At 37.0% G+C, this 27,692-nt stretch overlaps 1 protein-coding gene across 1 annotated transcript; it reads right to left on the bottom strand.

Moving 5' to 3' along the window:
• Positions 1 to 923: 923 nt before the first annotated feature.
• hs3st2 (heparan sulfate (glucosamine) 3-O-sulfotransferase 2) lies at positions 924 to 27,128 on the bottom strand. Its single transcript, XM_043230820.1, has 2 exons — positions 26,095 to 27,128; positions 924 to 2,603 (listed from the first exon to the last, which is right to left on the bottom strand). The coding sequence occupies exons 1-2, from the start codon at positions 26,625 to 26,627 to the stop codon at positions 1,985 to 1,987; spliced, it is 1,152 nt and encodes a 383-aa protein (XP_043086755.1). The 5' UTR covers positions 26,628 to 27,128; the 3' UTR covers positions 924 to 1,984.
• Positions 27,129 to 27,692: the final 564 nt, after the last annotated feature.

Genomic DNA, 27,692 nt, shown 5'->3' with positions numbered 1-27,692 from the left:
CAACTTCAATAAGCATTTAAATCTAAACATTAGATTCACATTTTATAATTTGCTCATGCTTGCAGTGGATTCAAGTTACGCATTTAATCAGCATCAAAAATGTGATCTTGCCGTTGCTAGCAGCATGATTCACAGGAACACAGTACACTTAACTTTCTTTTTTTTTCATGGCATCAATGCTGCAATGATTTCTGAATGACTCGGGGAAAGAGAGCTGAGTGTTCAACGCTTGATGATGTTTATATACTGTAGAGCAACAAAAGAGAAAGAAAATACCTTTTTTTTTTAGTTTTTACCATAGACGGTTATGCGTTGATGTTTTCCTACCGTCAGAATAACCAACGAAAAGATATTTAATCTGTTATACAAGTTTTTCTGTCGGCCTTGAGAGCTATCCAAAAAAAAAAAAAAAAAAAAAAGGTTGGGGGGCAGAGGTTGCTCTCATTGCACGAACAGAAGCTGAATTAACTTCTTGTACCGCATTGAGGATGAAAGTAAATGTGTGTTTTTTTTATGATTCATTTAATTTGTTTTGCTGTGTTACATTTTGTGAGATAAACGTAATGACACACCTCAGCAGTCACTGTATGCTTTTACGGGTTTCTATTCCATATCAAGACGATTAACTTGGTTGAGTGTTTTAAACAGTGGCAGGAGTGCAATGAATGAAACAAATGCTGTGCATACCAAACGCTGTGACACCGAACAAGAGCTTCTCACTTCTTCTGTTTAATGACCTTGCATGGATTCTAAATGTATTAAAGCATTTCATGTCAAAGGCAAAGTCTCTTGAGAGCTACAGTACATACAACTTTGTATTTTGCCAATATTTTATCTTTATATATATATATATATATATATATATATATATATATATATATATATATATATATATATTTATATTTATATTAAGAGCACTGGGTCTTAATTAGTTTGAGGTGTTCTGTTTCCTTTCATCCTGCAAACTGATTCAAAGGGATAGAAACCTCAAAAAGTATTTGTCATCATTTACTCACCCTCCAAACCTGTATGAAATGCACTGTAGTTCAAAAGTAGCGATGGCTCACAAAGTCTCTTAGGCTCACAAAGTCTGCTTGTATTTAATCAAGAATACAGTAAAACATTAATTGTCGTTATCTGCATTTTCTATCTGAATATATTTCGATGTACTGTAATTCATTCCTGTGATGAAAAGCTGAACTTTCGTCATATTATTTCAGTCTTCAGCGTCACATTATCCTTCAGAAATCATTCTAATACATGACCCTGGACCACAAAACCGTCATAACAGTCTTATGAAACAGAATGTGGTTTGTTAGGATAGGCTGATATTTGGCTGAGATACAACTATTTGAAAATCTGGATTGTTAGGATGCAAAAAAAAGCTGAATATTGAAAAAAATATCCTTTAAATTGTCCAAATCAAGTCCTTAGCAATGCATACGATCAAATATTCAGTTTTTATATATTTACGGAAGGGAATTTATGAAATGGCTTCATGGAACATGATCTTTACTTAATACCCTAATGATTTTTGGCATAAATAGATCCTTATAATGTATTGTTGGCTATTGCTACAAATATACCTGTGCTACTCAACTGGTTTTGTGCTCTAGGTTCATATATAATGATTTGCTCCTCAAGAAACATTTCATATGATCAATATTAAAAACAGTAGTGCTGATTAATATTTTTGTGGGAAATAAGATATCCTATTTGTATTTATTATTGACCCCAAACTGAGTATAGTGTGTATATAATATACAGAAGGCAGCAAAAACATATAACAGTTGTCCAAATGATCAAACTGCATATTCTTCTAAATAGCTCATTTTATGTTTCACAGAAAACAATCGGCATACAGGTTTGCAACAATTTTAGGATGAGTAAATGATGGTAGAATTAACATTTTCAGGTGAACTATCCCTTGAAGACACGTTCATCATCAGGAAAAGCGAGGCTGGTGTCTTCAAGGTCCTCCTCCTCAGTCCCATCTGAAGTCATGACCCACCATTTCATAAAATTTCACATTGAATGGCCTATAAAATTCTCTAAGCTGCTCAATGACTTCTTGGTCAATCTGAACGTGAGTCCTGCCCTTGGACTTGCCCAGGCACCGGGGCTGGCTGCTGCTTTCCGGCTTCTTCAGGCACGGGAAGCCTTTTGTTCGGTTGAAGTAGAAGTGCTTGTCCGTGATGATGCGTTTGAGCCCCAGGAAGTCCTGCACGCGGCCCAGCTCTCCGGCCGGATCCGTGATGAGCCGCTCGCCGCTGACAAAATGGATCTGCGATAGACGGAAGTACTGCAGCCAGTTCTCCAGGTGGAGGATGTACATGCCTATGCGGATGGCATTCCAGGAGGTGTCCACGATGCCTTGGCTCCTGTTCTTGAAAGCTAGTTCCTCAAAAGAAGGGATGTCGGGCTTCTTGGACAGGGTCTGTGTGTAGTCGGAGATCGCCCTCGTGACTGGGTTCCTCACTACTACGATCAGCTTTGTTTCACGAGACATGTTTGAGATGCGCCGCGGTGCCTCCCGGGTCACAAAGTAGCTTGGTGTTTTCTCCATGGTGATCTGACTGTCTAGAGTCCGCGGCATAAGACCCCTGTGAAAAGACAAACAGAAATATATATCAAAATGAATGTTTAATATTGCATCACACGGATTTCTTGTCACTGTCACTCTTGGTAAATATAAGAGCAAAAATGTTTTTCATAAAATGTGTATATATATGTGTGTGTGTGTGTGTGTGTGTGTGTGTGTGTGTGTGTGTGTGTGTGTAAAAACGCATTTATCAAAATGTCTTTAACAAACACAATTTTCATTTTCCTATTTATTCTTTATTTATAACAAATTTTAAGATACCTATTTATAATAACATCCAAGAACTGCTCAGAGTTATAAGGATATTACAAAGGAGAATACAAATAAATACATAAATTAATTAATTATTTAATTAAATGCTTTAATTAAAAAAATATATATATATATATATGACTAAGGTGTCCTTGTTACAATGCACTAATTATATATTTAATAACACGTTATTATACATTAATGCATGTACATACTATATGGGTAGGTTTAGCATGTAACACGTAACAAAGGCATGTTAAAATAAATTGTTATCAAATTTTTGAAACACTAACAGGTCTTTTTAAATGAATAATTAATAAATAATTATAATGATAATAATTATAATAATAAACATGAATTCCACCTCCAAGTCAGCTGCTGCCACCATAATTAATAAATATGAAAAAAAAAAAACAGTTTAAATTGCAATTTTAAGTTAATGTAAGGGTCAACATTGTTAACAGAAACCATCAAAATAATATTGCAATATTTACACATTTCAATTAAATTGATAAATTAGACTTTTATTTAAATTGCAATCTAGCATTTATTCAGGTCGTAGTAACAGGTCCCCTTAACTTCTTTTTAGTGAGCTAATATTATAGCTCATACTTAGCAAAAGTACAAAGCACGAACCCAAGTATTAAAATTCATCTTGCAGCTCCCCATTCATGTCCCTACAGACATGAATGATACATCAAATTGCTGGGGTGTACTATTGCTTTTTCCAAGCATTCTGACATTTGGCAAATAAAACCAGGACACAATTCTATGTAGGAACTGCACTTCTGACTTGAGTAAGCAACCATCTTGCAATAACCTAGCAATCGCTTAGCAGCATGCTAAAAACCACTCACCCATAGTACCTTAGCAGCCCTGGCAGAAAACAGTTGTGAGTTTTCCACTGGAAAACACCACTCGCAATTCCTCAGAGACTGTAAAAAATGCATTATATTTATTTGAGGAAACTATATAAGCAACCCTGGCATTTTCTTTTCACAGCCTTGAGAGGAAAAAGCGAGATAGCTAGTGGGACGTGGTCACCCCTCGCATTAGTGTAGACTCCAGCATGACAAATAGGAATTCAGTTACAGCAAGTGACAAAATAATCAGAGCGCACACATGAGGTTTTAATACTCTCCGGCAATATTTCTAGTCTCTTATCTCCCGGGTGAGTGTGATGCTGAAGGGTATGGGGAAATTATCAAATCTCAGGCACATCCTTTACTCCTACCCATAAATCACCATCACCTGCATTACAGATGCACAATAGAGAGAAAGGCTTGGGCAAATCTGGGACATGCGAAATAGGTCATTATTTTCGCAAGTTTCTTCACGAAACCTTTGAGTCCAACTTTAGAGTTGTTCTGACTTGAACTGATGAACTACATAAGGTGATATCCGCTCGGTCACAGTTCTGTTGTTGTAGCAGATAGCTGCTGCCCCGTCAAAATCTTTGAAGGAGCAAGCATATTAACGGCGCCGTAAGCAATTTTTATGGAGCGGCACACAGAAAACTTCCCTCTTACCTGACAGATATCACTGAAACAGGTGTCTTGAGAAATCACACTATTTCTGTGACAGCCCTAGGCAGGAAAACTGCTATCTGAATGCAGGATGTTACCGTTTATCCAGTCGGAAGTCATTTTGAGTGTTCGGCTTCATTGACATGTGGTGCGTGAACATATCTATGCAGAGTGGGGTTCAGTGTTGCCAGTTTGAAAAGTCGCTAGATGACGTCCTGTGCTAATTAGAACATTCACAACGTCACTGCCTCATATTGCTTATTATCATATAAACTGTTTCATATGTTTTACTGTTACTTTTGTCAGACAATGAGATGGATATGAAATAATAACTGAAAAGCAGCATGTTAATACTACATAACATGCTCACTCTTCCAAGATTTTGAATTGCACAGAAATCCTGAATTATAATCGAGCCGTGACGTGAAAATGAAATACACATAAGATAAAGACAATGGCTGTGCTGCAGTGGCATGTAAAATTAAAGAAGCAACTGAATATCTATTTTAGCTGAAGAAGCTGCTTTCTGGGGCTTGCTGAACAGATCAGACGCAGAGAGAGAGAGATGTGTGCTCGCTGGGAAAGCAAGACGTACTGACGAGTCTCAGAAACTAATTTTGACGATTTAGAGATTTGTTGCTAGGTGCTTTTTTTAGGAAAAAAGTTATTAAAGGAGTCTGAAAAGTAGCTAAATGTAGTGAGAAAGTTGCTAAGTTGGCAAAATTTGTTTTTTTTTGAGGGACTGGGCAGTATAATTTAGTGAGTCAAGTTAGCAAAATTGCTGTTGTTGCTAACGCAACATTTACAGACAGAATGAAATGGTCATCCACTCACTACATGGACTCTTGCACAGCGCTACTGTTGGACTTCATTTCCCATACTCCATTGCACATATTGGACATATACACCTGCATTCAATTACACACTCTCACCTGATTGCACAGCTGTATCCAGTCAAACACACGCTACTTAAGCATTGAACTTCCTCTCACTCTTCGCGGAGTATTGTCAAGCACATATCACTTAGCGATAGCTACTTTATGGAGCCAATAGTTATTTCCCCAGTTTAGTCCTAGTCTTGCTTTTTCTGCTCTTCACATGTTTTGATCTTTACCTTGATTATCTCTCTTGTTTTGTTTTGGACTCTGTTTATCCCTGTTTTGACCATTGCTTGTGTATCTGGATTATTTCTCTGTGGATTTTTTGCCTGTGCCATATCTGCTTGCTCTTTTTGACCCTGCCTGTATTTCTGACAATTCCTCTTGAATAAAGCTTGCACGCGGATCCGCACGACTCCTCGGTTCAGGGGATGTAGTTGTTGTGAGAACAGCATTGACAGCAGCAATGATTTCCCCATCTACTATGTTTAGAATTTTTCAACCCAACCCAACCCAAACTCAAAATTATTTCCCCAGTAGTAAATATCACTTCAGTGGCCTTTATCCAATATCCAGTTTCCCATACAAAAACTCGTATTTATGTAAATTTCCTTCACTTCTCCTCCCAATCAGAGTCATTTGTTCTTTTGTCACGTGACATCCCCGTAAGCTAAAGCTATGCAGTCAGTAGCGAAAACAGAATTAATTAGTGCACCTCTTGAGTCTTCTGGTTTGAGTTGTTCATCCTTTTGTCACAATTATAACAAATGAATGTTGTTATTATATGTAGGCATCTATGCTTTATCAAAGTGATTTTTGCATGTCACACGGATAAAGTTTAAAGAACTAAACTGAACTCACATACTCACAAGAACTAAATGAACTCACATACACGCATTTAGTGCTGAGGAACATTTATAAAAGTATAGTTGGTAAGAAATCAAAAGCTACAATTTGAAACCAGAAGTGCAAAAACTGACTGTGTGTGTGTGTGTGTGTGTGTTGGTATGGAAGATTAGAATCATTAACTGATTTCTGTATGCAATACTGCGGACAAGAGAATGAACATGGGAGGTAAACTAATCAATTCTATTTCTGGTACAGACTGTTACGGGCTGAGCAAACAACTCAAATCTAAATCCAAAGACTCAAATGGTAAACTAATGATTTCTGTTTCCTGTAAAAAGCAGGAGGTGATCAACATGAACTGAACAAATCCCTTGCTAAAATGACAAGTTCCTGAATCATAGTAAAGATTTGTTCAACGCAAACAAATAGTTTATGATCATATTTATCGTCATAATATTTTTAGAAAAAATTGTAAACTTCTCTCTGGTATTTTATGCCAGACTCCAATCATTTCATCAGCATAAACTCTATGTATTTCTTTAAAGCGACTGCTTAATTCATTCCGGACTCGAACAAGCTTTCTGCCCAATATTTAGTTTCTATTTCAATAATTCACTTGGATGAAGGTCTCAGTATATAAGAAAATACCTGTCACTACTTCCATTACATCACAATTTTCGAGGAGCCTACCATGAAGTTGGTTTAGCTGGATCACCAGTTAAATTTTAGTTTAGTTTGTGCCAGCTAGGTTTTAGACCAAATAAAATAATTTGGCTTTTAGCTGTGTTCATCACAATAATAACTTAAATCTTCCACGGCTAACCTGCTCCAGAGCAGCTAATGTTCTGGTTTAAAGATCTCAAACTGAAATTTGACCAAGATCTCTGTCACACTCACTCTCATATTTTTAGCAAAGCAAAATTAAATTAATAAATAAAGATCAAATTATCCATCTTTGGCAGTGAATCGCGCTGACTGTTTCTTGAAAAGTTAAGTCACTGTTTCAAGGCGTGTGATTGGCTGTTCATTAATGATGTCAACTAAAAGGAATCAACATTAGCTAATGAGTGAGATATTCATTACACATTTAGAAATCCCTCATATTTTTCTTCTGAGACAGTATTAAACCAAGCTATAAATGAACTTTTTATGTGATTACATCAGCGTTCATCCATTAAATTGAGAATTACAGCTATAAGACAGGATTAGTGAGGGCTTAAGAATTTAAATCTTAGAGAAAGACTGCAATAAAGATGGAAATTATATTGACCGACTTTATTGTATGGAACACAGGGGTCAGAGAATAACCTCGAGTTTCCACCAGTTTCGACTCATCCCTGATTCATAATGGGCTTTCCTGAAGCAGGAGTTTCTATACTTTACCTCCATAGTTCTGAAAATATCGATCCATTTAGCTTGATTTATAAACGGTGCGTTGCTGGCCAGGGTGTCTCTGTTAGCCTTAGCGGTTCAGGGCCAGAGGCAGCCATTAATCTTGCATACGGTGCAATGGAGCTTCACCCACTAAACAACTTTACTGTGTGCTTGAATGCAGAGCACCAATCGTAGCCTCATACTGATGCAATGCATACTTCAGTTACATAATCAAACTTGTATGTCTTTCCAGACATCCATCAAAAATGAACTCCAAAAAAAACCATCTTTTTCTGAGTCTGTCTTATTGAAGTTGTAACACCAGACTTCGTTTCCCTCGCAAACTCTAATATTTCACGCATTGCTAAGGGAGAACTTGTGCTTTCTTCAACTCAGATAAAGTGCACTGTAATTTTCCTCAGTGAATACTGATTTTTATTATGTGAATATTTGTGTGAAATTATTATTTAATTGCACAGAAAAGACATTTCCTTAGAATTACATGTCCTCTTACGCGAAATATTTATTAAAAGAAAGACTTCGGCCCAAACTCCAATTTATTTTGTGTTTGTGCCATTGCCTACCTCTGTACTCGCAGCTCTTTAATTAATTGCATTTTCAAGAATCAAAAGATGGCATGCATTTTCCTGTCTGCCTGTTATCACATCACTGATGTGCCTCTCATCTGCTGTCTTGAGATGGGGGCTGGCAGGTGCTCTGTTGCTTACATAAGAGTCTGTTCTTAGAAGAAAATTCATTTAGTGAAAGAGTGAAGGCTAAGTTAGCTGAAAGCCAGAATAGAGAGGTGCTAATTGCAAAGTGGTGCACAGTGGGTCCACAGTGAAGACTAGCCAGTGAAGTAGCCATAAGTGGGGAAAAAGTTCCTGGCACTTTGTAAAATATTTTTGAAAGCTTTGATTTTTGTGGCTAATGCAAAAACGAATCTAGACGGTAACCAGAAGGGATTGCAAAATGCAGTAGAAGTAGGAAGTGGTTAGAGCTTCACTTCATTTTCAATTAAAATATTCATATTTCATTTAAGGAGCTCTAAATAATATTGGAAGAAAGCTGACTATTAGTATTGCCATTCATCTGGAATGGTAGTAATTCAGCTGGCACAGGACTATTCAGAAGTATGTGCTTTTAAATAAGGAGTGTCTATTTACACTTAGTGCAAAAAAACTATTTACATTAACTCCTCCCACCAATGGCTGCTTGATATCAGTTTCAGTGGTGCAAATGGAACATTTTATGGCAATTGTATATTGACGCAATCAACGTAGTTTCAAATCCGCCTTCCTATAACATTTTTTCTACCTATCTACCTATCATAAAAGCATTTATGTTCAACAATAATGAAGCAAATAATCAAAAAATTTCAATAAACTGCACTTAGTGTACATAGCATCCAAGTATCAAATATGCTATTTTTTACTAATAAATACTGCTATTTTCACCTAGTCTAAATAGACTACATTGCTGTTTGCACTTAGTGTAAATAGCATCTTTGCTAAGGAAATATGCTTTTTTCATTTAGTGCAAATAACCGCTTCCTTTTAAATATTAGTTCTGGATGCCTGAACGGTTTTGAGCCAATCACCTGCGCCAAAATGTGATTATTATGTCATGGAAAATTACATTATGATAACGCTGATTGGATGATGGAGTCAAAAGGTACTAAAGGTTGGAATACACTGCACGACTCTTAAAATCTAAACAGATTTTTAAAACACTAGGCATCATACACTTACCGACTCTGTAAATAGTGACTAAGTAAAATTATTATACACTACACGAGCGAGGATCATACACTACCAGACTTTGAAGTTGTTTCGATCACAACAGACTCATGCAGAAACCTGTGACTTGTTGCTAGGAGACGCATGACAAATGAAAGCCAGTGTGTTCTAAAATCGACTGAAAATATCAAACATGTTTGATACCCTTCGACTGGATGAAAGTCTGTGACTATCATACACTACACAATTTTCTGTGGATTCTGTCGGCTTTAATCTGCAGACTAGCTCTGACTTTCCTCAACTAGCCTCAATTTGTTCAGACTGTAAAATCACAAAATCAAAAAACACTCAAGTATTCTAGGCTTAAGCTGAGCTGTGACACGAAGAGCATTATAATATATTTGTTATACTGTAATAAAGTACACTGTAAAAAAATGTAGACCTCCCCAACTCAAAATTTTCTAGTGACTGATTAAATCAAAAATTTTTAAATTAAAGTTAAAGTTCCTGCAATGGATTTTTTTATATTATGGTAACAGTCTGTTAACATTAGCTCTATAAGAAATAATACATTGAGACAATTAAAAACAATTAAAAAAAAAATAATAATAATAATAATTTTACTAAATAATGTTATTGGCCCAATTAAATATTCTAAATAGTAGTAGCGTAATTTTTTGTTGTTGTTTTACCTAATCTAAAAATACAACCTTACTGAATTGTTTATTCCTCATTCTCACAAAAGACAATATATATATATATATATATATATATATATATATATATATATATATATATATATATATATATATATATATATATATTCCATGATGATAAGCTGAACACACAGTTTAATACGTTTTAATCAAATCTTATGATAAATGATAAATGATAAAATTCTCTACACAGTAAACCTTACAAAATCATGCATTTTAATACTCATAAGATACACAAAGCTGATGAATTGCACTTTAAACATTAATACATCCACAAACATAATAAATATGTAAAGACACACACACACACATCAACTTTAAATTGAAGATCATTTTTAACAACACTAAGTATTTTAGACACTGTAAAAACATTTAGACCTACAGTATCTCTAAATTATCTATTGACTGATTACATCTACATTTGAGTTTCTACAAATTGAATTTTTTAACACAAAGATATACAAGAGGTTTAAACTAATTTAAGTAATGTGGAGGTTACATCACCCAGTGTTTAGAGTTATTTCACATGAATTTTATCAGTAATTTGAGTTCAACCATACACTTCAACATACATTGTCTCATAAAATTTTGGTTAAACCACTGAACACACGCAGTTGCATAACTTTCTATAGAGGGGCAGAGATTTCAAAAATATTTTAATATGTCTTCTAAAGATAATTGAATCTCTGTTTGGGTACAACATGAGGGTGAGCAATTAATGACCATTTTAACTAACCTTTTAAATCCTTGTTGTACTCTATGTTGAGGGAATACAATAGTCTAAAGAGTACAATAAATACATTTACAAAGTCTTGTAAGTTATGTCATAGGAGACATTAAGCACTTGACAGGGCTCTTGAAATGCAGCTGCCACTGCTTCCTATTAACATTTTCATTGCAGGTGTGTGCTTTTCCAATGGCTCTGTAAAAACAAAACAAAAAATTTAATATAAATCTGCATATAACTTCAATAACTTGCACAGCCTGCATTACACAGAGTCACGTCACACAAATTACACCTAAGGGCTAATAATATTTGACACTAATATGGAGTAATCAAATTTAATTTAATAATAACTAGTTAAATACTCACTGTGAAATTCGTAGCGGTTTCTTTTCTACATTTCTGACTTGAGACAAAATGGTGCCTCGTAAGTTCAGACCTAGCAATGGTGGGTCACCCTGAGGGGAACAAAAACACACATTATAACAGAAAAAAGAATTGTGACTCATTCATTTAATATAATAATCAAAGTGAAAGAAGAATAAATGAGTTCAATTGCTCATCATTTTTGAGCCAAATTCTTACATTTTAGTAGTCATTTAGATGAATTCATTTGGGCTTTTACCATGCAAATTAAATCAGTATCAACAAAAATTCTATTTTTAATGCAGCGGAAACACATAAGTGAAAAACACCGATAAGAGCAAGCTGTAGTCTAAGTTATGTAGCGTATGCTTGCACTCTGCAGATGTGTTTTGTGTTTTTTTTGCGATATTCTCATAACATCAAACCCCACATCATTAAAATTCCAATATTATTGTGTGTAAAAATTGTGTCTTAAAGTCAAACATTAGGAAACTCTGTGTAATTCTTTAGCGAATACAGAGGCAACAAGTTAATACCCACGTTCTTCGTTTTTATGTCAGAATAATTGAGACTTTTACTCCGTTTAATTATGACTAAATAAATACAAAATAACTTAATAAATACAAAGTTCAATACTCACATAAGTTTAATGGTGTAAAATCCATCTGGAAATGATGTTTATCTCTCGCTCTCCCGCTGACAGGAATTAGAATCCGCCACCAGTGGTTTCTCTTATATGCGTGCAAGCGTTTTTTGCTGCAAAAAAGATTTTTCTGCTTGATAGCTTGGCTGAGCACAATTTAATAAGTTCGGTGAATGTATATTTTTAAACTTGAACTTCAGACCTTCAGCAAAAATTGTCACAATGTATTCCATTGTATTAGCCCTGAATTAGCTTTTGTGGTTATATGCATAGTTTCTAGTTTCTAGCACGAAATGAACTTTAAATAAGCAAGCTATCATTCTTACTAAACTACATGACAACACAAATTTAATTACAACAAATTTACAGTACATCTTAAATTTGTCAAGAGAATGTAAACAGTTCTCTTACGGCTCTCTTATGTTTATTATTTACGGGAATTTTTTTACATTTTTAATTTGATATTGCGCAAACCATGACATCCGAGTGACATCATTAACAAAAGTACTGAAACTGTTGAACCAACATGTTTCGAAAAACAAAGCTGAACCTGTTTCAGAAAATAGTCAGTACTGGCTGGTACATTTCTCCAACGGTGCACTGCACCAAGCAGACATTAACCAACCTTTGCCCATAGTTTTTTTTACACTGCTTAGCATGAGAATAAAAAGACAATCTGCAAGTAAAGTGCGTACATACAGTCCAGAAACGACTCCGTAATAGGACCGATTTTAATAGCAGCAGCAAGCATGCCAAAAATGTAAACATTTTAATCACTGGCACAATTCCACGGCAATTACATAATTAATAAGCTTATCGTGGTGCGGAAAAAGAAACATTTTTTTTTATCTTTTCCTATTGAATTAGCTTTGAAGTCAGTCTCTTGCAGAATTAAAGAGAATTAATTCCTAATTGAATTTCTATCATAAACAAGTGAGACACAAAACAATTACCGCCAGTTTGAAACCGAACGTTCCTGGGGGAACGTTTCCATCGTAACATTTACTTCGGCTATCTTTCTTCAGCCCTGCGTTTATTAGATCAGCGTATCTGTAGACACAGGTCTACATAATACAGGAAATCCTGAAGTCTGGTATCACTTTTAATGCAGATTGACATTCTAATTCATCAGGGGGCTTAGTCACTACTTACTGCCAGCAGATCCACCACCTCAGAGAAATGAGAAATGACATCAGGCAAAGGTCTGATATTACATCTGAAAGTTACAGTGCTGTTAATTGTCTGCCAGACCACGATGTATTCCTGTTGTCTTTTCTGCTGAAGAGAAGTTTTCATAGAGCCGGGCAGCTCATGTGATGTGTCTGGGATCTGCTGACAAGGTCGTGAGAGCTCTGGAGAACAAGCTCTGTGAATTGCATCAGCTAGTGTCATATTAATACCAGCAACCTAAAGTTATCCTCTCAAATTAAAAGCCTCCTGCAGGCTCTTTTGTCAGCCCGGGCAACTCTATTCTAAGGCCACATTGTGAGCTGGACGATGAATGCAAAAAACACAACTTCAGACAAAAAAAATCTGACGAGTCTGCATGCCGGGCTAAGTGCAACCCGATGTGCCGTTCCTACCGAGGTCATTGATTCTGATTAAAAAAGGCTTCTGGCCAACATCCACGCTGAGATGACTTTCTTCTGCGCCGCACCTTTGTGTTTCACACGTTGCAGTATGTTTGTCTAATAGATGACAGTGCACAGGATGCAGAAGGTCTTTTAGAAGCTATCTAATCACTTTCTTCTGGGGGAAATTGGGGGATTTCAGTCTGAGTATGAGATGTGGCTCTGGCAACTTTTCTAAATAAATTAATAATTCATCTGATTTCACAGTGGCACGATATTCAAAGAGTGTTTGGATGAGATAGACTGCACAAATGAAGTGCATCTCTGACAGCGATGTGCCTGCATGATCTCATTTGCGTTTTGCATGTAGAGAGTGGTTCTAGCTCATGTAGGACCAGATTTGATAACAGACTGCGCAAGCACAGTCTTAGGATTTCCTAAAGGCATGAAGTGAAACATTAGAGATTAAAAGGTGCGCTGTGGTTTTTGTAGCTGACCGCCATGCGTATGCATTTGTAACAGTTTCTCTTTCAGACACCAAATTTATGGGAAGACGGAATTTAAATAAATCATGCAACATGATTTACTGAGGTTTGTGCTAGTCAGATTAATGGTATTTGCACCATTATTTAACACCCAGAAAAGCATTTCATTATCCTTTTTGCACCTGACATGGCTGCGATAGTTTCACAGTTCATTTACTTGCACGGAAGCTAAAATATACATAACTGTATCGACAGAATCAAAAACATTTAAAAAGTAACATATTTTGAGAATCCTAATTAATTTACATTTGTATATAGTCATTTTATCCAAAGTAACTTACAAAAGAGTGCTAGAAGCCAAGCTAGCGCTAGATGCCTTTTTTGCTTTAGTTAATTGTATAATCGTAGAAAAATAAATAATTATAATTACAAATTCTAATGAATAACTATTAATGAATTATTATTTTAATTAATAATTATTAAATAATTTTAATTTATAATTACAATGAAAGTAATTTTGGTTAAATTTAAGTGAAATATGTTCAAAGCTGTCAAAATAATAATAAAAAAGAAAATAGGTGTGTCTTATCATGTTATTTTAATGTATTATCTTAATTATGAACACACTGGTTTGTAGTGCACAGTTTTACCGTTTAATGCACATTGTTATTCTTCTTGTTATTTACGTATGGCATCTAACTAATCGAAATCCTCACCCATAAGCTTACTTCTGCATTAGGGAATATGTGGATAACATAATGTTGTCACCAGCAGAGTTACTACATATCTATTACCTACTACATTTTTGTATTGTTGAAAAGTTTTAGGACACAGATGGTTATTTGGTCAAAAATGCCCATATAAAATAGAGTGCAACGGAAGATATGTTATGTCTAAATCTGTGCATATGTGTTTACATTAAAATATATTAATATATTACTGCTAAATCAACACTCCATTTTCATCTTTAAATGGCCCTACAACTGACTAGATGTATTTAGATCATCTTTGCTCACTATCTGATAATACCTAATACAAAAAAAAGTATTTTAATGGTTGGAAAGTAAAAGAAGTTCAGTTGTGAAAAAGACTGTAGGGCCTATAGCAATATCTCTAGATAGTGTAGATTCTGCTTTGATTCCACTACAAACAGCCCTCACATTAATGTATCATTCTTTTTCTGTTATTGTAATAGTTTGACTTGCAAATGCCTGTGAAACATTATGAATGTGACTTTGACTGACTTTGCAGCTCCTATTATATATATATATATATATATATATATATATATATATATATATATATATATATATATATATATATATATATATATATATATATATAAAAACCGTTATCATTATACACTGTTCTGATGCAACCTCATGAGGATTTTTCTAGAAGTTCAGACAGACTGGGGAATGCAGCACAGCTAGAGTACAGTCGACTCTCCGCTTTGATTGCTGTTTTATGGCGTTTTCTTTTAATTCTGTATTCCTGAACCTTCACTTCAAATTGGAACTTGTAAGTCCACCATTTTGATCCTTAGAAATGTCTACCAATGTCTGTTGAAAAGGTCAGTTTTGAATGTTCAGTCAATTCGATATACTAAACGCCCTCCTGATGCTGCCTGAGCGGGACTGGGAATAAAGCCTGTTTTCTTCTGCACTGTGCTTGATGCTTTCATGCACTCGAGTACTTCTGACCTGTCTAACAATTCTGTACCTATAAAATCCCAGGATTAAATGCGTGAAGCTATTTGCACTTCCCTCTTTTCCAGGGTAGATTTTAGTCCATTTATGTGTGACGGCGTCCCGAGGTTTGTTTTCCTCTACACCCGCTATAGAAATCAAATGACTCAATACACGGGTATTAAACTTAACCTGGTCATATTTAGATAATGTATGCTCAAAGGCTCTGCAATATTGCATTAGCTGAAGCCTTGCTTAAACCTATGCGTGCAATTATTAACTGGGCAGTTATGCTTCCGTTTCTTTCTAATTAATCTAAGCCTCATTGTGCTAATTAAAGTGCTTTATGGCAGGACAGAGAATTGCACAATCATATTGGTGCAAGTGCAGATCTGATTGCTGTTTCAAATGAAAAGCATCAATCACTGTGACAAAGCTGCAGGGACATACGCTCAACAGAGAGCCTCATTTCCTGTCTCAGTTCAAATGCTTGTCATCGCTGACACTCTTAATGAGCCCATCCCAGTTAACAATATCCTGTGCTGGGGCTTGCCTATGGTCTATACAGTACTGTTACTTTCTCTCTTATGGCACTTTTTTTGGTTTAATTACATAAATGTTTTCAGCAAACCTTTTGCATAGCATCGAACACGTTTAGCACAAACGTCGTCGAAAAGTGTTGTTGGAAACATCTATAAGTGGGTAGTTCATGAGTCTCACGTAGCCAGACTTTTCTAAACAGCATCAACTCAGTTTGCAGCTTTTTCTGGCCAAGAACTGCCCACTTAAACGGAAAGACAGCAGCCAATCACAGATTCATTTGTTTTTATATGCTGTTTAGATGCAGGTTTGTATAAAATAGAAAAAACGACGAAAAAGACTTTGTACTATGAATATTTGTCCATCCAGAAAGTGGACTCTGCTGTATGTCCTATGTATATTGGTCTTATATACATTATAGAAGCACTTAATACATCTATATTGACTGAAAAGGTTTAATTTTGTGCTTATATCCAGTTATATCCATATCCAGTCATTATTTAGTTCTTCCAAATAAGATTCACTGTATTGACCCTGTGCATAATTTCTTTTCAAGGTAAACTCAACCCCAGAGTCAACAAAGTTACACAGCACCAGCCAAATCAGATGTGCGATTGCATCAGACGGTCACGGTGGGCCCGGCGAATGAGGCTGAGACTAGAAAAGCATGTGCCTCCTGATGTATAATGCATGGCTCATCTGAACGCAAGTTTGATTCTAGTATGTGCCTCCTTTTTTCTCCAGCCTCTCTTGCGTTGTTATTTAAAGCCTTTAAGTTATTTTCAAAGACTGATGTAAATTACCCGTTGTCATTTTCATGACACGTATTAAAGTCATGAAAAAAAAATATTTCAAATTCAACTTATTTAATATTGAAACAAAGCACATAAGCACCTTAAATAATGATTGAGCTGTCGGCCGCTACGCTGAAGAAATAGGAGCCATTCCAAAAATAGAATCTCATCACTGGTGGTGTATTGGTGTCATGGTTAGTTAAGGCCAAAAAAATTAGATTAACATGGAAAAGATACCTATTTTCGCATCGCATCTTGTTAGGACACAACGCCGCTGTCACAGCCAGAGGGAAGTTAATTGAATGAATAGTTCATCATAATTGTCCAAACTGTGAATTTATTAGCAGTTACAGCTCCATGTGCAGTAATAAACAAAGTCATATAATTTCACAGATGTATGTCTAATTCCAGTACACTTCCAGGCCTGGCAAGAGCGAATGGCTTAATTCTGCCACCACTGTAATACGGATCATGAATATTTCAGCTGCTCAGATTTTCTTCTGGGAGGATGTCAGACCATTAATGACCAGTCAGCAACAGGAACTAGCCTCAGAGAAAGTCTATTAAGAGTTAACCATGGACCATCCACACATACATCACGCTGTGGGTGGAGGTGAACAGAGCTGGCAGTAGTAATGCGACTAAAACCAGCGCTTGAATGAATTATAACTCCTTCGATATGACACCTTAAAAATGTGTTAGCATTTCAGCCACACATTCATCTTAGCCCTTCGTTTTTAATGAATGATTTATACATGCTAAAGCTCGGCTAGACATTTGTCAACACAACATGTTCAGTTTTTACTTGCCCTCATAGATTCATCACGCTATGTCTTATGTAATTGCAACATATGAAATTAAACAATAACGATCTGTTGGTATTATTGATCTGGACTGAAAGTACGTGAGCAATTAGACCATCGACTACCCTGAGATAGACTGCAAGAATGATAAATGAACCTTACCATACACCTAACTGGGAAAAGGTGATTTTTGATTCAGAGCGGTGCGTCGGCAGACTTCATGTGTAGTTGCTCAAAGAGCTCCTCAACAGAGACTATAAAAAGATGAAAGGTCCCAGACTTGTCAATCTCCAAACTCATTTGTGTTGGAACTGAAACATCTTTTGCGCCTCAGCAGTGCCACAGTATTTTTGGTCTCATTTACTTCAGATACGTCCCTGGGAGGAGGAGGAGGAGGAGGAGAGCTCAAAGAGGTGATGTCTCCTGAATCCTGGCTTCAGTTCAGAGCATGGTGGTCCAACGCTCATATTTCAAGGTGTGATGCACAACATCACACGAATATCAAATACGATCTTCATTTTGTTTCTATAGGTGCTTCCTAATTTGCATGCTTACACACTATTCTGTTTGCAGTAGTGTGTTCATAATGAAAATTATATGGGCCTCGCTGTTGCAGTTGTCCTTAAAGGGTTAGTTCAACCAAAAATTATTCTGTCTTTTACTCACCTTCAAGCATCCTATGTGTATGTGACTTCGAACAAATTCAATCAGAGTTATATTAAAAAACTGTCCAGCCCCCTCCAGGCTTTTACATGGGTATAAATGGGTGTTTGCATTATACACTTTGGAAGACATTAGATAAATGATTCCGTCCTATAATAAAATGTCCCTCACACGGCTCTGGGAGGTGAATAAAGGCATCCTGTAGCGAATCCATGCATTTGTGAAAGAGAAATATCCGTATTTCAAATCTAGTAATAACTTTTTTCTCACTTCTGCCGATTACGTGAAACCTCGGCAGATGATGTAAGATGCATTGCATAGAGAACAAAAAAACATAACAAAAAACCCACCAGTCATGAAATAGATGCACAAACTGAGGATCTGCAAAGAAAAATGTCAGAGGATTTCGATGTAATCCAAGACTAGACTGGTTTGTCCTTTTGCTAAAGTAAGAAAACATTGTTTCTTTCGCTCCTACATTTCCCAGAGGCTCTCGCGCGCCGCTTACATCGTCTGCCAGGATTGCTTCCGGTTATTTCAATAGGCATAAGTGAGAGAAATTAGTTTATTATGTTTGAAGCATTGATATTTATCTTACAAAAACACATCGATTCTTTACAGTGTGCCTTTATTCACCCCTGGAGCCATGTAAGAGATGTTTATTACAGATGTGAATACATCATTTTACTTCTTCTGAACTGTTGACAACAAACATCCGTTTACTCCAATATAAAGGCTTGAAAGGACCCGGGCCATTTTTAATATAACTCAGATTTAATTCTTCTGAAAGAAATAAGTCAAACCCGCCTAGGATCCTTCGAAGGTGAGTAAAAGACTAAAGACTAATTAAAATTTTTGGGTGAACTAACCCTTTTCGTATATATTTCCCATAGGGCTAGGGTTGTGCATAATTGTCATTTGCAACTCATCAGTAAAAACGGTTTGGTAGAAAATTGCCATCACCTGTTTCAGACAGAGCACAGTTACTACACAGAGCTATGGCTCACTGACAAGCTAGGTCATATATTTGCCTCGATAAAGTGTTATAAACCATGAACCAAACCAACCAACTAAAAAGAGAATCACAACATTACACTTTGATTTGAAGTGAAGAAGTATCTGAAAATAGGACATTGCAGTCCTTTGAGGGAAAGAACTTCAATCCCATGAAGCATTGCCAATGACAACATGGAATTAAAAACAACAGAGATATATAAAGCTGCAACTGTTGCAGGGTGTTTCTATAGAAATAGCATATTTTCATGACTTGATTACGTCATTTTTGGTGCTTCGTGGAAGTGGGTATGGCTTAAAGAACTTTTTTTGTGTTTCTTTTAGTCTCTGATTGGTGGATTTTTTGTATCAGAAGAAATTTTTAATATGTTGAACAGATTGGTTTAACAAATTAATACAATTGATTAACAACATCTCACAAGAGGTCTGTTTTTAAAGATTTCTGCAGTGTTGTTAAAATCAATTTGATACATTTATACATTAATACACTTTATACACTAGATAGTAGAGTACTTCATACATAGAAAAGTGTATAATCACATTATTGTTGTAGCCTCCATCATACTTAGTGAAACAAGCATGTCAGTTCATGTTAATTTCACACAGCTAAAAACTGTGTAGGAAGGTTTTGTCAAAAAAATCATTCTCATTATATCAGTGATAACAAAATTTGATGAGTTTTACAGTGTTGTTGCTTCATTATCCCAATTAATTTCAGTCTCGTACCAGTAGCATTGTCAAAACACAATATGCTATCATTCATTTCAAAGCCACAGACAGAGTACAGCTTGCTTTAGAAGGTCGTATAGAAGTGAAATGCGAGGAGAGCCATAGCTTTCATTGTCCAACAGGGAATTTTTCTGATCCACCCACAAAGAAAATGCACGGCCTTCCAAATCCGAGGCCAGCAAACTGCACATTCTCTGGTGAGCGTTAGTAGTTAATTGTGTCAGTGTTTCAGATTACTGTAATTCATTGTTGGGTTGCATCCAGAGCGTTATGTATTCAAATAGACATCCAGCTATGTATGCTTGTGTCATGGCATGCCAGCCGGGTGTAACTTCGTTTTCGGTTTACTTGCCTCCTCAGAGCTATTTTTCTCTCCTGCTTTAAAGGGTTCATTGCAAAGCTGCAGGATATAATGGGAACATTACCATGGAATAATGAGAAGCAGGCTTACACAGTATGTGGCAGAAATGCAAATGGCTAGGAGGACACCTAAGTGTCCAATTCTGAATACCTGCTTTTCATCTCATACGTGATTCGTTAAAGTGCAAGCAAAGTGTGACCTAAACAAAATATCATTGCAAATTGTCACGTTAATGACTTGTCCAATCGCACGATAATAGAGGCTTTAAATAACACACTCTATGTACACACTGTATTCATTTGTTTTTCTTGATGCAGCTACTGAAGGGTAATGGTCATAGATGATGTGTACAATGGCAGAAACTGGAGCTATTCCCAAAGAAGTCATGACTAAAATGGCATCCAGTAGCGACAAATAACTTCACTGCACACCATCTCCCACCACCATCTTCTCCCATAAGGTGCGCTTGTGAATATGCATTGGCTTGTGAATTGATTTTAAAATGGGGAATGGTTATATTTATGCAGTGGAGCCTGAAAAAAAGTGAAAAATGATATCTATAGCCCTCTCTGGTGCCCATATATGCACTATAAAATCTCTTGGATCTTTTTCCACATCAATGCAGAGTGCTCTATGATGGAAAAAAATCCAAACATTTTACAGTTTTACAAATAAAAAAATAGATAATAATTGGATACATTAGTATTCCTCTCTCTCACCCCAGCTGTTGTTTTCTTCGGTCCAGTTAGGTTATGCAGAACAGAACTGTTAACCTTAACAAAACTGCTGATGCTTCAAGCTTGATGGGGACTGTTGATGAATAACAAGTCATTTTTCCTATGCATATAATTAATCTTAAGTGACTTTGATTTTCGGCCACTTTGGAGCATGAACTTTTCTCTCCACTCCAGTGCGACTATTATATTTTTTGGTATATTTTTGGGTCATTGTCCTGTTGGAAGATTAATCATCTTCCAAGACTCAGTACTTCAGCAGACTGCAGCACGTTTTTTTCTCTCTATTTTTTTTCTGCAGCACCATTCATTTCCCTTGTCTCTGTGAACTGTGAAGCATTCATAAAAAATAAAAAAAAAACTTCTCTCTGTGCTTCACTGTCAGGAACATGTTCTAATGTGCAATGTTAGGTTATCACCAAACACAAAGTGAGGTGTTATAGGTTCAAGAGACGTATTTTTCCAACAAAGGAATTCTTCTCACTATATGAGACGGGTATATAAAGTGTGGCCTTGGGTCTTTATGGTGTACCTGTTTCCTGGAAATTAGAGAGTATTCTCCCACGCACAGGTGTGTTCTCACTGCATGAGAAACACCTCAGTCGCACTGGTGGTTGCAGGTCATGTTAATGTGTATAGAGAAAACTTTAGGGGTAATTTACATGCATAAAAGCAAGGGCGTGAATTTGATTAAATGCATCAAGTATGCATTTAGCTCTATTTTTGTAACTTCCATATGTAAAAGCAAAGGCATGCATTTTATTAAATGCATGAAATATGCATTTAGTTCTTCTTTGTCATTTATTTTGTATCTTTTTTTTGCATTACAGAGTGACACGAAGTGTGTGAATGCGTTTTATAGGCCCTGTATGTGCACGAGTTAATTTGCACAGTACAGGACCAGTGGAATGCCATAATGTATGATAATATATGATGACTGCTTCTCTTCAAGTATTCTAAGTGAATCTGAGCGCTCACCTTCAGCTCCTCCGCGGTTCTGTGGTTTGTCTCTAGAGTGACTCAGAGCATTCAACATTCATCCTTAATCCAGTCAGTCCCATAATGGACTCCCATCGGTAGCCACACCGTCTCAGACTAGCTCCTATTTACTTGGCGCTCTTGCTAGTGGCACTCATGTCTAATGAGTAATTTACACTAAAATCACCAAATCAAACCATCTCGGTAGCTTGCTGTGTCCTGCTGGGGCACATCCAAGAGCGAATTGTGTAGGTAATTAATGCTACAGGAAGTTCTACAACTCTCTGAACCATGCTGGGATTTGCAATTCCCGCTAGTGATGCAGGGGAATAGAAAGGTCTCCCATGCGCATGGAGGAATGTGCGGTTTTCCCAGTTAAATAAGCTCTGTCCAACTTTCTGTCCTCGTCAACCTTTCTGACTGTTGTGTTTCGCTGCTCCTTTCCCCTTCGAGCCAATTAATGGAGGACCGAGAGGAATTTCTTGGCTCTAGCAAATGTTAAAAGACGTCTCGTACAATTTGAGGACTTCTTAGGGAATCTACTTGAAGAACTTCCAAGTATAGTAAAATCAATAGAATTTAGATGCCCTTTTAAGTCAAGATGGTGTGCAGTGCAGAATATTTGTTTGATTTGATGAATCGCTGGAATACGAAACCTACATCAACAGTAGGCTGACAAGTGTTGACTCGTAATGGGAAAACAGGATCGCCAAAAACAAATGAGGCCATAAGGATCCTTGTCCATTCTAAAAATAAAGTAATGAGCATCGGCGCATATGTATTGCATCTCTCTAGTATGCTTCGGAGGAGTGGTAGAGCGCACAAAACTCACAAAACAATTAACGAAATTGTCCATAATGCTTGTTTTTTTGTTTGTTTTTTTTTTAGCTATGCCAGAGGTCTTATTATTTCAAGCAAGGACATTGTTGCTTTCGCTTCATCTAGGACAACTTTTAGTAAAAACCCAGGGGTAATCTCAGCAACGCTATGTGAATTTAATAAATGGGCCTTGCCAAGACAAAGATTGAAGTAAAATGAAAAACAAGACTCTAAAACACATTATTAAAGGGCTTTATAAGGAACTTTTGACTTAATCAGCCAATTCATCTTTCTCATTACTTCTGCCCTTTATTGCGGCCCTTATTGGTCCTCTTATTGCAAGATGTCAGTGGCTAAAATAAAATGGCTTTCAGTAAGGATTAAGGGGACTGTTGCTGTGTCTTGGCCTCTGTGGTGTTTTAATTAACCTATCCACAAATAGTATTGATGAGTTTCTTAGTGTGAGAATAAGAGAAGTTGAGCATTTTTGTGTTAATGTGTGCTTGTGTAGATATTACAAGCATATTGTTTTGTGTGTGTGTGTCTGTGTGTGTGTAAAATTATAAAGCTGAATAGTTAAAGGTTACAGTAAATCAGGATGACAAAATCAGATTCCAAAAATTAGATACTTGTAATAAGAGTATATTACATATTTAAATGCCCATAACCAGACTGCAGTTGATATTTATGGATTATATGATTGCATATTCATACAATAGCAGTGAATGATTCCTAATGTAATTTATTTTACATTTGTTATTATTAAATGAATTAATATCTTTTAATCAACCCACAAAACCACTGCAGCTGTTACATTACAGTACACGATGCCAAGTTTAAAGGTAAGTTAACAACATTTGATTTAAAAAAGTAATCTAAAAAGCAGTCAGAATGTATTACCTATAGATTACATTAACTGCAATCTTGTAATCTTATAATCTGTAATCATGGACTGCAATTTGTAAGTAATCTGCACTATATTAAAGCAACTTCTGCTTCATGACTCAATTACCACGTAGTCATATGAAACCGTTCCCGGCATCAAAAGCTACTTTATAATCGGTTCATCTCGCTGTAGTTTACAAAAGAACATCTATTACTCTATTAATAGCTTGTTTGCGGGCATCTATTTGTTTAGCAGTCATACTGCGCCACGCAATTCCTTTTCATCTGCCCTTTATACCGACTCTTTTTCTCCTTACATCTTTTTTTCCCTCCTCATCTTTTTCTCCCCATGTCCAAATACAAGGGGACTAGCATCGATCCACACATCTCACAAACACATCCGCTTCAATTGATTTAAGCACAGTAGGCTGTGGGTGAGTGGACTTGCCCCTAAACGAACGCAAACAGAGAAGAAGTGTGTTTTATTGTGGTTTCCAGACGACGAGCAGACCGAACAAGCCGCAACACCTGCTAATGGCTGAAGGGCTGCTCTCACACAGGTATGTACCGCTGGCTTCTATGGATTTTCCCGCTCACGTTTTGGACATGGTCCACAGGGAGTCCTCTCTTTCGCGCTCTGTCCTGTCTGAGCTGGGATGTGATGTGTGTGTGTAATTACCGAAGCTGAGCTGCAGGCAGACGCCGTGCTGGAAAAGGGAGGGACGATATTGTCTCCCAGAGACCCCTACTTCATGGCCCGACTACACGCCACACAGAATCGACAGGCTTCTCGTACAGTCGAACGGCTCCCCGATGGGTATTTGAATGGCAGCCCATCAGTAGAAAAGGAAGAAGGAAGGAAGGAGTTGATTCTAATCTGCCCACTGATCAATATGATCCATGCCTTTCCCTGGCAGGCTTTATGGAAGGTTTACTCTTGAAAGAGATCCATTGGCCTTTATCTGCATATTTTTCCCCCTGAAACCGAACACTGCAATCACTCTGTGTCATTCCGCTCTGGGTCTCTGGCCAAAACGCTATCATTCGTGCTCTCTCAGTATGACTTACTGCTAACATCTCCTTGTCAGCAGTTCGAGTTTTCAGCTCTTGTCTCACTGCCACCACAAAAAGGCAGTTTTCATCATTTTTGCACCCTGCTGATTTTACCTTTATGACATTTTACCCATTAGGCATTTCTCTCTTTCATTTTTACGATTTGTGCAAATTTGAAAAATTTACTTTGATTTTGAGTGGCTCTTGAATTCGTATGATTTCATTTACTTTTCTTTTTTATTGAATCGTATCTCAGCCTCGCCTTTTCAAATCAAAACAAGCAATTTAACAGCAGTACCGCCACACACACAGTTCATACCGAACACTGCCACAGTGTGAAATACCAGCATGTTTTGTGTCATTTCGTTAAGTTTTGTTGAGTGGACAATCTTCATTTCAAGAATTCTCATTTAGTAAATCAGCGCTGAAAAACTGTACTAATATCACACATTTTGTGTGTTCATTCCAGACCAGAGCATGTCAGTTTGAAGTGAAAGTGGAGGAGGGAATGGAGTTTGCCTGGAGCAGGTTTTTAAAAGGTGGAACAATTATGTTTTTTTGGGGTTTTTTTTCTTCTAGCAAGCAATATTGGAGACAATGTGACTTTTGCCTGGAGCAAGGAGCTGGTTTAGGAAAAATTTAATTGAGTTGTTGTTGTTGTTGTTGTTTTGCATGCTTGCTGATGAGGTTTACTTGACTAATAACACAATATAAAACCTAAAGTGGAGCTGGAGTGGAGCGATTATAAAGCCTTTTGAGCACAAAGGTAAATCTATTACATTCCACTCATACTATCTATTCCCTTATAGGCTTTGTGATACATATATGCTTTAACTTCTTTAGGAACTATTTTGGGTTACACTTTATTTTAAGGCATAAGGCATAATTATGCATTTAAGTACAGAGTAATATTAATCAACTGTGTGTACTTGCTATATGGTCAGGGTTAGAATTACGGTTTGGCTTACGTTTTTTTGCATGCACTTATGCATAATTTGTTGTTAGTATAAGTACATGTAACGCGCATGACAAGAACACCTCAAAATAAAGCGTTGCTCTATTTTCATTGTTGAAAAGGGAACACGTCTGTCAAATCAATATTTGTCTCAAATCCGTGTTAGTCTTTATTATTAATATTAATATAGTTCTTTCAGTCCTGCTGTGGCACTGAATAGCAGCACGGCTGTAACGGCGCATTTTCAGCACAGTAGCACTTGAGTTCATTTTATAGAGAAAATGTATTACAACAGTGGACTTATATTGCATGATGAAATGTTGAATCGAGAATACTAGAAAAAAGAAACGTACCTGTACCAGTCCAATCCTTTGTCGTAGTTTCTGTCAAAGAAATGTGGTTCGGTCCCAAGAGCTCGAACATCTGGATGAATCCGGATGAACTCCAGCACAGCCCTGGTGCCTCCTTTCTTAACGCCAACTATAAGCGCGTTGGGCAACTTCTTATTCCCGTATTTTGGCGAATTACTGTTATTACTCTGCTTGTGATCTAGCACGTCTTGTGTTTTCTGCAAGACCGAATGTTTGCTTTGGTTGCCAGTGAGGTTTAAGAGACCCACAGCCCTCGTCTCGTCCGTGATAACTCTCGCTTTCGCCGATATAGTGCAATAATGTGACTTCTGTAAAAGTTTTTTACTCCCCGCGTTCTTCAGACGGACGCAGCGGTGCTCCTCCAATCTCTGGTTAGGCATGATTGTACCGGAGCAGAAGAGGATGCTGTAGCATAGATACATGAAAGACAAAGAGATAGTGAATATAAAAATAAATCTTCTGCTTAATCTGTTTGAGGATGGCACGATTCGGCTGGACAGGAACCTATATGCCATGTCTCCATGGATGAAAAGACGGCATGTTTTTCTCCGTAAGTTTCTCTGTGAGGTTTGATGGCTGTCTCTTTCTCCCCATCAACTCCGACGGCGCGAACTTACATCTCATTTGGGAAAAGGATAGTTAATATTCCCTACCGGACACGTGAGACGGCAGAAGGTCTGAGCAGAGCAGGTACCAATAACGTAAAGTTTCCAAATCAGCAAAAAAACGGACGTAATTCCACTGCCCTTTAGTTTCAGCCTCGCGTCACTTTTGTATCGCCTCAGCGGCGCGCTTGCTTCTGTGCTGATGTAGTGTAGGAAATATTTAAAGTAATCCTCTTGTTCGACCTGGTGACGTGACACAGCATCCCGCTAAATGTAATCCGTTTTGGAAATCTCATATTCCAGGTCTAAAAGGCACATCTTCGCTCCAAGTTCCCAACGCGAAGCCGCGCAGCGCTCTCCTCGTCGCCGCTCAGCTCATGTTTGTGTCTTTCTAAAGTTCTCAAGAGCGGCTTTGCGGCAGTCAAGCTCTCGAGATCAATATTTAAAGACGACGCCTGACGTCACGTCATATTTTCATATTCCTCGTGCGTTTGTCTTTTTAAAGGAGTACTGCCCAGCTGCATGTGCCATTAAACTAAGTGCAGCTTTTTTTTTCTTTTTTTTTTTTTTACTGCTTGAACTCTCCTTTGCCCCGCGTCTTCGCGAATTGCTTGCGACCGTGGATCCTTAATCGAATCTTTAATTATATTAAATTGTTTTAAGTTTTACGAAATTGCTTCTCCGAGACCCCGAAGTAAACAGCTCTCTGCTTAAAACTATTATTTATGAGGTTCTCACACCAGTAGTTAAGAGAATGCTATTTGCGCAGTAAATGTGGGTTTAATATTCACAGCCGTGTTGCTCTCTTAAAAACTTCAAACTTAAGTCTAATTGCACTTTAATGTAAGTAAAGAGCGTTTTGTTCATTTGTAAGCCTTAGGTTTTAGCTTTGCTGTTGCCGGTAGGGTTAAATAAGGTCAAAGGCACTGGACTGGTGCGCATCTTTAGTTTTAATATCTCCTAAAGACAATTATC

This window comes from Puntigrus tetrazona, chromosome 3 (assembly GCF_018831695.1).
Source record: "Puntigrus tetrazona isolate hp1 chromosome 3, ASM1883169v1, whole genome shotgun sequence".
In the NCBI taxonomy this organism is placed as follows: Eukaryota; Metazoa; Chordata; class Actinopteri; order Cypriniformes; family Cyprinidae; genus Puntigrus; species Puntigrus tetrazona.
Note: the sequence above shows the minus strand (reverse complement) of the source record. Positions and strands in the feature narration are given on the sequence as shown.

Bases quoted from the DNA above. Each gene is read 5' to 3' on its own strand.
- hs3st2 (XM_043230820.1), bottom strand. From the start codon at position 26,627: ATGGCATATAGGTTCCTGTCCAGCCGAATCGTGCCATCCTCAAACAGA. The intron at 2,604-26,094 runs GTACGTTTCTTT...GTCTTTTCACAG, and splicing joins AAAGGATTGGACTGGTACAG to GGGTCTTATGCCGCGGACTC.